This window comes from Danio aesculapii, chromosome 8, assembly GCF_903798145.1.
Source record: "Danio aesculapii chromosome 8, fDanAes4.1, whole genome shotgun sequence".
In the NCBI taxonomy this organism is placed as follows: Eukaryota; Metazoa; Chordata; class Actinopteri; order Cypriniformes; family Danionidae; genus Danio; species Danio aesculapii.
The window spans coordinates 12,909,709-12,922,881 of NC_079442.1; the positions used below are offsets into that span (position 1 = coordinate 12,909,709).

At 34.2% G+C, this 13,173-nt stretch overlaps 1 protein-coding gene across 2 annotated transcripts in view; it reads right to left on the reverse strand.

Annotated features, from left to right (window-relative positions):
- adam9 (ADAM metallopeptidase domain 9) overlaps positions 1-13,092 on the reverse strand; it is a 97,798-nt gene extending 84,706 nt beyond the window's left edge. Inside the window, exons 1-2 of one of the 2 annotated variants that reach the window (XM_056463239.1) lie at positions 12,613-13,092; positions 687-784 (exon numbers count right to left, since the gene is read on the reverse strand). In XM_056463239.1, the coding sequence (XP_056319214.1) occupies positions 687-784; positions 12,613-12,694 (180 nt within the window). In that variant the 5' untranslated portion in view covers positions 12,695-13,092. The remainder of the gene's footprint in view (positions 1-686; positions 785-12,612) is intronic. The other variant, XM_056463238.1, reaches the window with a different exon arrangement.
- Positions 13,093-13,173: the final 81 nt, after the last annotated feature.

The following is a 13,173-nucleotide window of genomic DNA, read 5'->3' on the forward strand; positions in this document are numbered from 1 at the left end:
TCAGATAACATTTATTACTTTTTAATACCCTTAATTTTGGCTAATTTCATTTACTACCTTTTACAACCCTGCGGACACCCTGAATGTTGACTATAATGCAAGAGGGAATCTGATAATGACAAATGTCTCATTTTACCAGTAGAAAAAATAATCTAATAATGTTGTCAATGACAAATGACAAGCATATGTCTTATAATAATTCAACATCAGAATTATGAATAGTTGTATTCTGATGTCATCACTTTACTGTGAATTAATGACCAGGTCAAATTTAAAGTCTGTTCAAGTCCACCATTCAAAGTCTATTCAAAATTGAGCCTTTTAACCAACAGTAGACCTACACATAATATTATTATTGTTGTTTTACCATATTTTTGAGAAATAACAATAATAATGGCCTACTTGTATTAGTCTTTATTTTATTAGTCTTTATCTATAGAATCGTGAGAAAATCGTGATTTTTATTTTAAGCAAAAAAAAAAAAAAAAAAATCGTGATCTAATTTTTTCATCATGCAGCTCTAGAACATATCAAATACATTCTCTATAACTGAAAACAATTCTGCTCTATAATTGCCAATATTTACTTAATTCCAATTTAATTGAACCTTTATTTTTTGGAAGGAGGTGTGGGTGTTTGTTTGATCTAGAAAACGTCTGTGAAATCGGAGAGAGATAACAGTTTACCTTATCTGCACTGTCCTGGTTTCTCCTCTGTCTGCTGATGCGCCTCGGTACAGTCACCTCATATGAAGAGAGCTGAGACGTCTGCTGCGTTACTGAGCCTACAAACAGAGACACTTCTGTCACAATACGGTCTACCCATAACAACCAACATGAGGAACTATACAAGCCAAGCAAATATCTTCTATTTCTCCATATTTTGCTCCCCTCACTTCAACATGCTTATCTGTAAATAACCGCTACTACTGTAATCATGGGTAATTATAGTGAGTGCAGTTGACTGGTTCAAGTGCCAAGTGTTCCAGTAATAAAATACTGCTGATTTGGCATGGATATCATGGAGTGAGAAAGACCTCAGGAAGCTGAAGCTTTCCACACGCTCCTGACTCATCACTTAGAAAGCTGGATGAGACTTCCTGTGCTGGTTTCCCAAAAAGGATAAAGAGGACATGAGAGAAAGACCATTTCATAATCAGGGTATCCTGCCCTTCCCCTGACTTTTACTGACTAAAAAACTGATTTTCCATGACCTACAATGAGCATACAAAAAAGAAAAAATATCTTTAAATTGCATGTTTTCCTGTTGCATATGTTTCAGATATGGTGCTAGAGCCTGAAACAAAGCTGGACTGAAAGTTTGATTGAATTGCTTTTTAAATTCACAGCCTGATCAATCTTTTCAGTTGGTCTTTAACATTAAACTTTTCAACTAATTAACATTTATTAAATCTTTAAATAATTATGAATTTACACAAATCTAAGAGGTCAATTAGGCTTATGATGGTCTCAAATTCTCTTGTTGCGATTACCTTAAGCTTTTATCACGGTGTGCGATAGTGATGGGCGGATGGCGGTTATATCCGCGGGTGTTGCAGATAAACCGCGGGTCGGGTAATAAAAAAATACATTATGATTAACTGCAGGTCGGTTGCGGGTGGATGTAGCGGGACATGGCAGTGGACCAGAGAGTGGGCTTTCCATAATGGGAAGATATGAGGCTAATGGATGATGGATGATGTACAATAATACTATTCAAACTTTCAGTTAGAGGAGTCATCAGAGGAAAATTTGATTGTTCTGGGAGAAACAAGATCGCTTATTTCCACGACTGCAGTGTCCTGCGAGGGCAATCTTGTGCATTTCTACAACAAGCGGTGCAAGCAAACGCTCATTCAGTGCAGCTGGCCACGTTTTGGAGGAGAGGCGGAATCGCCCGAATTTAGGCACAGTAGATGCTATTCTGTTTTTGCACATTGCGAAGAAAAAGACCAAGTAAACATACAACAGCTGCCATTTAGGCTGAAGTGGCACCCTTTTTGTTTTCTTGTTCCTGTATCTGTAAATCTAAAACGTCTTATTTTTACTTTCTGTATCTATTTGAAAATGATGAAAATGATGTCTAAAAACATAATATAAATAAATGTTCATTTAAAAACGTTTAAGATTAACGTATTATTTTACTATCAGAGACGCGCAGATTAGCTCACTGAATCTGCTGTTAATATCCACGGTGACCTATCATCATGCCTAAAACAAAGAATTAAATTATCAAAGTGACGATCGGGTGCGAATACATATATCAGATAAAACTATATGTGCGGGTGGGTGGATGATTAGTATGAAGCCGCGGATTCGGGAGTCATTTCAGCTGATCCGTGCATCTCTAGTATGCGATATAATCATGATATATAGACTTAAGCTGCAAAAAATATTAATTTAACTTTTATAAAACAAACATTATGTTAAACTCATCAAGTGGCTTTCCCTGTACACCATTCACAACGATATAGACTTTTTAAACACTTCTTATGTTGTTACCATTTGACACAAAGTTTTAAAGCACTTAACAAATGAGGTTAACAAGAAATCTCTGAGAGAGTCATTAATAGTGAGTCACTTAATTCATTTATAAATGAGCCGATTCGAACGAATCTGAATAAACAATTCAGTGACAAAGAGAGAGAGATTGGCTCCACCCATTGGACATTTTAGTTTCAATGTATTTTAACCAAAAATAATGTAATATTTTTAAATCTATGGAAAAATCAGATCATTTAAATAAACATAAATGTAAGGTTAAATGACATCTTAGATATGAAGATGATATTTAAAAGAGGCAGCATTTCCGTGTTGATAATGGGCTTTGGGCAAGCATATTACATTTTTCCTTAAAATACTATACTATATGCGGTGCAGTACTACAGAATATTGTAACAAATAGCATCTTACATAATTTGAAGAATAAAGAAGTGTGTGCATGCATAAACGTAATTTACCACAGTTGTAAAATGCTAAAAAAGTTTGAAAATGCACCTGGAAAGAGCTCGAAAAGTCCTTTAAATGTGACGTTGGTGAGGTGTAAGAGGCATGTGTCTGCTGAAATAACCCATCAGAGGTTATAATATAGGTCAGATTCAGCTCTTTATCCTTCAAAACACTAAAAGCTTAAGTAAGTTTGATTAACCAATGAGATGTAATTGAATTAAATATAAGAATTTGGTTCACTGAAGAATATATATTTATTAGACAAACTACTGAAAATAGCTGATCCCCAATAGTAAGTTTGCTGAATAATTGTGTCCTCCTGAGCCTCACATACACCAGTAAACTCACACAGCTCAGTGATTGGCCAAAATGCTTAGTTTCTCTTCCCTGTTGATCACCCTGACCTACTTTCTGCTGAATCTGAATTTCACAATCTGAATTTCTGGTTTTGAATTTTAGGATATTGAATTTTTTCATCTTGAAAACTTAAAACTGTATTTTTACAAACTGGATATCTGCAGTTTAGGAATTCAGAACACAAAAAATCTAAAGTTTGAAAATACGTCTATAAAACATTTCAGATGTTAATATTCAAGATGTGAAATTCAAATTCAAACTAAGAAATTCAAATTTTAAACAATTTTTAATGGCATATAAAAATTCTGATTTATTAAATTACAATTGTCAATAATTCAAATTAACACAATTCAAATTCAGATTGTTTTGGCATAATATTAGCTCTGTAAACTAGCTGTTCTTAAAGTCCATGGTTTCCGCTACATTCATTCTTCCATGGTGAGGTGCCATGAGAAAATTCATCCCGCCACAGCTACATTACAGCTTCTCATTCAAAACATTTAGTTTTTTTAATAGCGGGTTATAATTGCACCAAAACGTATTAAAGGGCAAGTGAATGATAACAGCGCAAACTTTTCTGTGACCGTAGTAGTGTTGTGCGTCATTTGTTTAACCCTTTAAGGTTACGTGCTGACTGACTGACTGACAGGTGCGTGATGCGTGAGACCCAGCAAACACGACGTATAGCCGTTTCACTTTACTTCAGGACGCATTAATACTGCTCTGTAGGTCTATTGGACACATTCATAAATATTCCTAGCAACTCTAATAAATGCTGGAGACATACTCATTACATAAACGCACTAAATCGCACTCCAGCAGCGTTTATTTGAGAGCACACAAGAAGATCTGCGCGCGCTTAAAGCGGCTTATATTTGAGGGGGCGTGCAAGAAGTTTTGTGCATGAGCAGAAAAAAAATCGGCGCGCAAGCAAAGAGATTCGCATGCTGTAGGCTATTACATAAATGCAATCTCGACTTCTAATACTGCGCTCACGACATTTGTCATTGAAATAATGCCTTAGGTAGTTAGTAGATCTGTGTAAAAAAAAAAAAAGCCCTGCCGCCACAGCTGGAAAAAATCCTAGAGGAAACACTGAAGCCTACAAATCTTAAGCCAAAAAGATTTCAATGGCTGCGCCCATTTGTATATGAACATTTAGGCCAATATAGGAGAGAAGTGTGTGATTTTGGACGCACCTCATGACTTGGACAAAAAATTATGTAAAACTCTGTTACTTTCAATGCCAAAAATAGACCTGTTAAAATTCCATGATATTCCAGAAATCCTTTGACCTGTGGAAACCCTGCTGCGGAGTCATCATCGCTTAGAAAGCTGGATGAGACTTCCTGTGCTGACTTCTCCAAAAGGATGAAGGGGACATAAGATAGAACATTTTGTGGTGTTTATTTTCTTGGTTCCTTTACGTAAAATGTAGACAAAATTCTCAGAGAGTCACTTATCTGCATCTGCTTCATGGATTACCATCGTTCTCAGCTCAAAATGCTAAATATGTGAGCACTCCGGGCCAGCTGACAGACATTCACATCAGGCCAGAACAGCACTGTGATCACAAGCACTGCAGTATTTGTTCTAAAGTCTAGATATATCCCCAGCCGGAAACTAATGAGAATTATTTTTAATAATACTACAATAATACAATTACTGTATAACAATAATTACTGTTTTTACATTACGGTGAGGTTTGGGTTTCCAATTCAATGGATAATCTAATAAATAATATGAATAATACTCAGTATAATGACTACACTAATGTTTTTACATTACTGTGAGGGTTGGAGTAAAAGTAGGCGTTAATAAAATACAATGTAATGGGTAATTTAATAAATAATATGAATAATACTCTGTTTTTACATTACTGTGATGGTTGGGGTGGGTGTAGAAGTTATTAAGATGAAACTGAATGGGCAATATAATAAATAATATGAATAACACTCTGTATAATTACTGTTTGTACATTACTTTAAGGCTTGGGGTAAAAGTAGATGTCAATATAATACAATGTAATGGGTAACTTGATAAATAATACTGTGTATAATGACTGTTTTTACATTACTGTGATGGTTGGGGTGGGTGTAGACGTTAATAAGATGAAACTGAATTGGCAATATAATAAATAATATTAATAATACTTGGTAAAATTACTGTTTTTACATTACTGTAAGGCTTGGGGTCAGGGTAGACATTAATAAAATACAATTTAATAGGTAATTTAATAAATAATATTAATAATACTCTGTATAATTACTGTTTTACATTATTGTGAGGCTTGGCATGGGTGTAGACGTTAATAACATACAATTTAATAGGTAATTTAATAAATAATTTGAATAATACTTTGTATAATTACTGTTTTTACATTACTGTGAGGGTCAAGGGTAGAGGTAGACGTTGATAAAATACAATTGAATTGGTAATTTAATGAATAATACTTAGTATAATTACATTTTTTACATTACTGTGAGGGTTGGATTAGAAGTCGACTTTAATGAAATAGTAATATAAATAATACTGTGAGGGAATAATTACTGTAAGGGTTGGATTTAGAGTTGGGGTTAAATGTAAACGATGATAAAAAACACTTTAAGGGAAATTTCATAAATAATTCTCATTTACTTTCAGCCACAGCTGTATCCCTTCTAGCAACAACCAATATTTGCAAACTGATCACGTATACGTGTTCTTATGTCATGGAAACTTTCAATATTGTTTTGAAATTGTGTGCGTTTAGGGAACTTTTAGTCAGGACTTGCTAAAATAGAAAATGCAAATGTAAGCATTCGAGGGTATTTAACAGCAGTCACATGAATATTGTGTTGAAATTGTGCATGTGTACAGAAAAGTGTACAAAAGTGAAAGAAATAGAGAGAGAAGCTCAGTTAAAGAAAGTGTCCTAATCCTAATTAAAACTATGGAAAAGTGAAGAGATCTTAACCTACAGGACTGCATAAATTTTGTGCTTAAACATACTTACTAATTTTTCATGCTGTTCTTCTTAATATAAGAGTCCTAAGACTCAGGGGCAGGAAGAAAATTCGGAATTAGCCTAAATACGCTATTATTGAACAGCATAAGCTTCTTAAACCTACACACAGCCAGACAAGGCAGGTATATGCAGACCAAACATAACATTCCTTTCTATCAAAATAAGATATCTCCATGAGAAAGACTAGCGTAAATCATCACTGCCAAATCTTAACGGCTTAAAAGTGCATTTCTCCAGCAATACACAATGACTTTTCACTGGAACTTTTCACTTTTCAACAGGGACTACAGAAAAAAAAAAAAAACACCAAAACTGCAATATTATGCAACAATGATTTCAGACAATGATTTCACTGCAAGTAAAACAATGTAATAAATTAAAAATAAAATGTGATCACCATGATCAAGTGGTCTGTGGCAATCCTAACTAGCATCTTCTGTGCTTCAATGTTACTTTTTTAATACCAAGTAATTCAACAGTGGCTAGTCTGTTTATTACGGTGGCCGGGAAGTGCAAAACAACATTACAAAGTGTGAAACACTTTTACAAAGCTCGAGACAAATTTACATTTTAAAAAACATTTTTACCTATCATAAGACACGATTACATAGGAAAAACAATTTTACCGAGGACGGAATAAATTTACATTTTAGAAAAAAATAAACAAGACGCAAAACACACACTGGGTGAGCGCGGTAAATTCGTGGTGTGGAGTACATAGTGTAAATAAAGTGTATGGCGACAGAACGTGGACTGCGGTCGAGGGTTGTTTTGCCCATTTTGTGGCAAACACATGAGCAGCTTAACGCGGTTTGGCTTTACGTGTGGTCGGTCCTTGGAGTTTATAAAGAATGCAGACCAGACAGAAACACCAGACATACAGCATCAATGTGTTCAATATTTTAACGAGGGCCACTCGTACGCTGCAATCGTGGACAGGATGTAAGTCTACATGGTGTAAATATCTGCTTAAGGACTCTTAACAGTAAACTGAATAAAGCCGGTGTTACAATTTAACTGGTGTCCGTGTTAACTGGTGCCCCTTTCCAGATGTAAACTATTCGTGTTTGCAGATTGGCAGATTCGTCACTTTTTCACAACAAAACATGCCCATACCGGATAAATATTCTTATTACTTGGTGTCAGTGTCATTGTAAACATTATTGATTTTAATATTTGTGTGGCAGAACAGTATATAACCTAAATTAATGTAAAGATATAATTATAATTGACATGTCATCAACGGGATTCGAACCCATGTCAAAAGGTTCAGCTAGAGTATCAAGCGAACTATCTAACTGGGCTAACCAGGTCTATATGGTGATGTCGGTTTTGATATCTTTATCAGTCAACATATGCCATGCTCTGATTGTTTACATGTACTTGCGTTTACATGTTTCTACATACTCTCACGCTGACATTTTCTCAGAATAGCTCAAATATGTTGTATCACAGTTGGTCAAACCATGATTTTTATAGTTGTAGACGCATAGTTGCAATATGTAATAAACGTACACATTAAGCAATCAACTTCTGTAAATCTTGGGTCTAGAAACAAACTCACTTGAAAACAATTGATATTAGGGCTGCGATATTTTATTTTTCTGCAAAATATATTGCAATATACTGTATTAGGGCTGTGCAATTAATCGAAAATTCAGTTTCGATTTCAATTTTAGCTTCTAACGATTATGTTTTTAAAACCACGAGAGAGAGTGCATGCTGTTGTGTGTACGCACTCAGCCTCAGAGACGAGCAGAGTACACACATCTAAAGTCATCTTAATGTGAGCGCTTTAATGGTCAAATACATGCAAATGTGTCAAAACACTGTGTTTAGTGATTATTTATATTAACCCGCATTGTGTAATAAACGAGTTGAGAATCAAAAGACACGTGAAAGTGAAACCATTCATCAAAACCGCACTGCTCTTAAAGTGACAGCGCGCAATATTCATGCTACCGACTGTTTTTATCATTAATCAAACAACAAAAGGAGAAAAATCACTTTTGTAGCTTTAATTAAAGTTTTTTCCTTACAGTGAAGATGCTTAAAGCACAGTTTTTCTCATATTTTTATTCTATTGTATTTATTTCCCTTTTCTTATTTACAGGGAGAAAAATAACTGTATACAGTTGAAGTCAGAAATATTAGCCCTCCAGAATTATTAGCGACCCTTTTCAACCAGTGCTGATTTTCTAATAACTAACCCAATGGTTACTGGCATTTATTCCAGTTAATTCTATTTGTAATACACACATATTTTGATGACTGATTACAAATGTTTCTACTAGCTTTTCTTCTGTCACAAGCTTCCATTCCTTTTCCAATAAGTACATGAGTTGTATATATGACTAAATTGTGAAGCAGTTGAAAAAAATAATGTCCTTCATTATCCACAAATTAGTAAACTGTAATATTTCAGAGAACATTATTGTTGACAGCAATCATTTGGAATCATTATTTATTACTATTATGTGTTCAAACTCAATGAAGCCTGTAAAGCTAGAAAAGTCAGGACATGTTTAGTATTAATGCTTAAGTTAGAATTATTACAATTACTGCACATATAGAGATTTATAAAATAAGCAAATATACCTAAGAAAATAGAATCTTTTCGGGTTCATAGAGGGTTGTCAAATATTTCATTTTACTAGTCAAAATCAGAACGCACACTGTCCACACACAATTTCATCATGTTGTCCCAACACAAATCATTTAACTTCAGCAGTGTTGTTTACAATTTTTAAGTGGATTGAACAAAACAAGTTGTCCCCCCCCAAAATTTAAGAGTTGTGTTGTTTCAGTTCATTTTAAATTAATAGTTTGAACTAGGGCTGGGCGATTAAAAAATGCAATCTTGATTATTTTCCATACTGAACGAAAACAATGTTTCGATATATTGTGCTTATATCAAAACATATTGTGCTTATATCGAAACATATTATTGTGCTTATGTTTCGATACAAGTTAATGCTTCCAGACTTAAAAAAGTACCCCAACAATGACTGTAGTAGGCATGGGCCGGTATAAGATTCTGACGATTTCATGGTATTGTAATTACTGCTCTATAATATATTCTTTTTAAATGTCTAGGTAAAAAGCAAAAAATGGTTCCCCTTCAAACACAATATATTTTATTTTCAGAAACATTTAAAATATTTTGTAACAGTAAACATGTCAGGCTAAATAATTCAAATGAATCACTGACTTCTACTGTCTTTATTGGTTTCAAAAACACAGATTTTATACTAAAACTAAAAAAATAAATAAATAAAAAGTTAAAAAAATCTTACATATACCATTGGAGGAACAGTGTAGCAAAAAAGTTTGGCGGTTTTAAAACCTTGACTTTTCTAAACCGCAGTATACCTAGAAAACGATTATCGTCCCATGCCTAGACTGAAGCCATATAAATTAGAGGGTCCATAAAATAGCATAACATATTTTCAAAAATTCTTTTTTGGTGTTCAAAAATTCTATACATCTTTAATATCAACACACTTTTAGATTCCCATTGTTGCACATTTCTGCTGTGTGATTGGCTCTTGGAACAGTAAAACAGTCCAGAGCTTATTGTTATTGATAGAAATTTTATTACATGTTAATGATTTTATCCGATATAATATCGTTTATCCGCCTAGCCCTAGTTTGAACAAGCAGGAAAAGTTATTTTTGAGTGTACATTAGGGCTGCACGATATTGGAAAAATCTGACATTGCGACATTTTTTTTTTTTGATTATATATTCCGATATGAATACAATTTCATCAGATAGCTTGAATAGATCGATTTGGGGAGGGGGGATTTGATTTTATATAGGTGTGAGTCATGTATAAAAAATAAACAGCGGACAGTCACACAGTATTCAGGTAAAAAAATTTAATAATGAAGTTTACAATAATCATTGTATTAATAATTCAGTAAAAGTATTCTCCACTACAATTACAAATGTTGCATGTTATTGTGCCTCAATGCTTTTAACTCTTAAAAAACCTTTATAACATATGCAAATGATAAAAGTTTACCCACTGTTATGGTTATAACACACATTGCGATATCGATGCTAAAACGATATATTGTGCAGCCCTAGTGTACACCTTGTAGAAAAAAAATTCTGTCACACAATCCCTTCATGTAGTCTCAAAAAAAAATCGATTATGTTAACTTATTCTAACACAAATCGATTATGTTCACTTGTCCCAACACAAATCGATTAAGTTAACTTAATGGTTCTAACAATTAAGTTGATTGAACATAAAACAATTAATTCATCCCTTAAAAACTCAAGGACTGTGTTGTTTCAGCTCATTTTAAATCATTTTAAGTATTTTTTGAGTGTAGGAACTTAGAAAAATGAAGTCGAAGGAACCCAACAGATCACCACAGTTTCAAAAATAATTTCCCAGCCAAAATGTTTTGCTTGTACCAGACAACGAGAGCAGCAAGTGTAATATGCTATGAATACATATTACAAACAAGTAAATAACTACATTAAAATATATACTAGTAAGTGGATAAACTATAACTAGTAACTTTGGATAAAAATATCACGGTTTCACCGTATTACGGTATTGTAATTACTGCTCTAAAATATATTCTTTTTAAATGTCTGGGTAAAAAACAATAACTTTTTTCCCCTTTGAGAACAATGGATTTTATTTTGTGAAAGATTTAAAATATTACGGAGCATTAAACATGTCAGGCTAAATAATTCAAATGAATCATTGACTCCTACGGTCTTCAATGGTTTCAAAAAGATTTCTTCACAATTTAAAACGGCATCTTAGGACATTTTTTTCTGCTGAAGATACTGTTGCCCTTTAAAAAAAAAAAAAAAATTGGTATATAAAAAAATCTTACACCTACACTATACCTAGGCCCACAAGGAATCTGCACGCGCAAAATTCCTCAGATTTCCGCAGATTTTTATCCCATCCTTGATTCCGTTTATTTACTTGTGTAAATGTGTGTCATTTAGATTTATTCAGTTTTATAAAAATTTAGTATAATTATTGACTAATATGAAAATGTTCATATTTATTTAAAATACTGCTTGTAAAGTAATATTTTCTGACTTTTAGTACATATATTATATAGAAGACCTGCTTTGTTTACCAAACAAACTGGATCTAATTGGATTTGCATTGTAAACATTAAATACAAATTAAAATGGTATTACTTTTTAAGTTCATATATTAAGGTTTTAGTTATGATACTCCCAAATTAATTCCACATAAATCCGCACTAACAAAATTCTGCGCAGAAATAGCAAAAAATGTCCGCAGATTTCATCTGGCCCTGCTCATACTCAAGGCACGGTATTACAGAAATAATGACACCTGCCAGCAAGTTTCTAGTACAGGGGTGTCCAAACTTGGTCCTGGGGGGCCGGTGTCCTGCATAGTTTAGCCTAAACATCCTTCAACACACCTGCCTGGAAGTTTCTAGTATATCTAGAAAGGGCTTGATTGTCTGGTTCAGGTGTGTTTAATTGGGGTTGGAAATAAAACATGCAGGACACCGGCCCTCCAGGACCAAGTTTGGACACTCCTGTTAGAGTATATTTAGTAAGAGCTTGATTAGCTGGTTCAGGTGTGTTTGATTAGGGTTGGAGCTAAACTTTCCAGGACACCGGCCCTCCAGAACCGAGTTTGGACACCCCTGCTGTAAACCGACATAGTAACCATTTGGTATAGGTTGATATTTTAGAAATTATGGGATGTGTTAGCGACATTAGGCGTTAAGAGATGCAATCCCATTTTTTTTTCTTGGTGGAGTAGTTATAGGGTTAATGATACGATTTCAGAAAAGTATTTTTTTGCAAATTCCAAATAGTGAATTCATATTAGCAGACAATGACTATCAAAGTACACTGCTCAGTCAAATAAAAAGTGCTAATGTTGTTTTTAAGTCATACTTGCATGATTTCAGACTGACTATTCAAAGTACCATGGTAAACAATAAAGGGAGCGTGTCAAAAGTTGTCACTAATCGAATGTGCAAATGTAAAACCAACTTTACCCCAATTAAGTTTCTGATGGACTTGTAAAAAAAAAATAGGCTGTCGGTAATCAGTATAGGATTACTTTAAATCACTTTCAAAGTATACTACTAACATAAACCTATGTTCTATTTAAGTATAAGGAATTAAAGTTAAAACTGCCTGCCATCGTGCGGCTTGTATGCGAGTACATTTCAAGTGAAGAATAACGGCTTAAAATCAAACAGTCATCACTCCTATGTGTGTTGTATACATTAGAGCACTGGGAATGGTGTCGGTCTGGAGCTGTTCTCTCACCTCCACAGCAGTCGACGAGTGTGTGAAGCATCAGCCACATAAAGGCGTTTTTAACGAGACGAGAACAAACTGCATGAGCCATGTTTGTGAAAGTGTCCGTGCCGATTTGCCTCTCAGAATAACGTCAAACGGTGTCCTCTCTTCCAGGCGTTGTCCTCCAAGTATTAGCAACGAGCAATATCCACATAACCTTCCCGTGGAAACAAATACACACCACACAGCTTCATAAGTATCATTTTTGTTACACCTTATCCTTAAGATCCTCAAGTATTAGCCTTGCAAATTCTGGTGTATATGTGTGTGTATCATAGGAAATGTCCAGTTAGTTCTCTGTTCGAAATCTTTGGATTAACGTTAGGGGATTCGCTCCCGTCTGTAGAGGGCGAAACCGAGCATGCGTCACCAAACATTTAGGCTTTTAAAAACATAGGCTTTTTAAAAACATTTACTTTAGCGTGAAATAGTGAAAGAAGTTATTATATATGCCCAGGCTGTAAAATAGCTAATCAATAATCAAAATAAAAAGGTGACTTTAAATTAGGCTTGTTCTCATATACAACT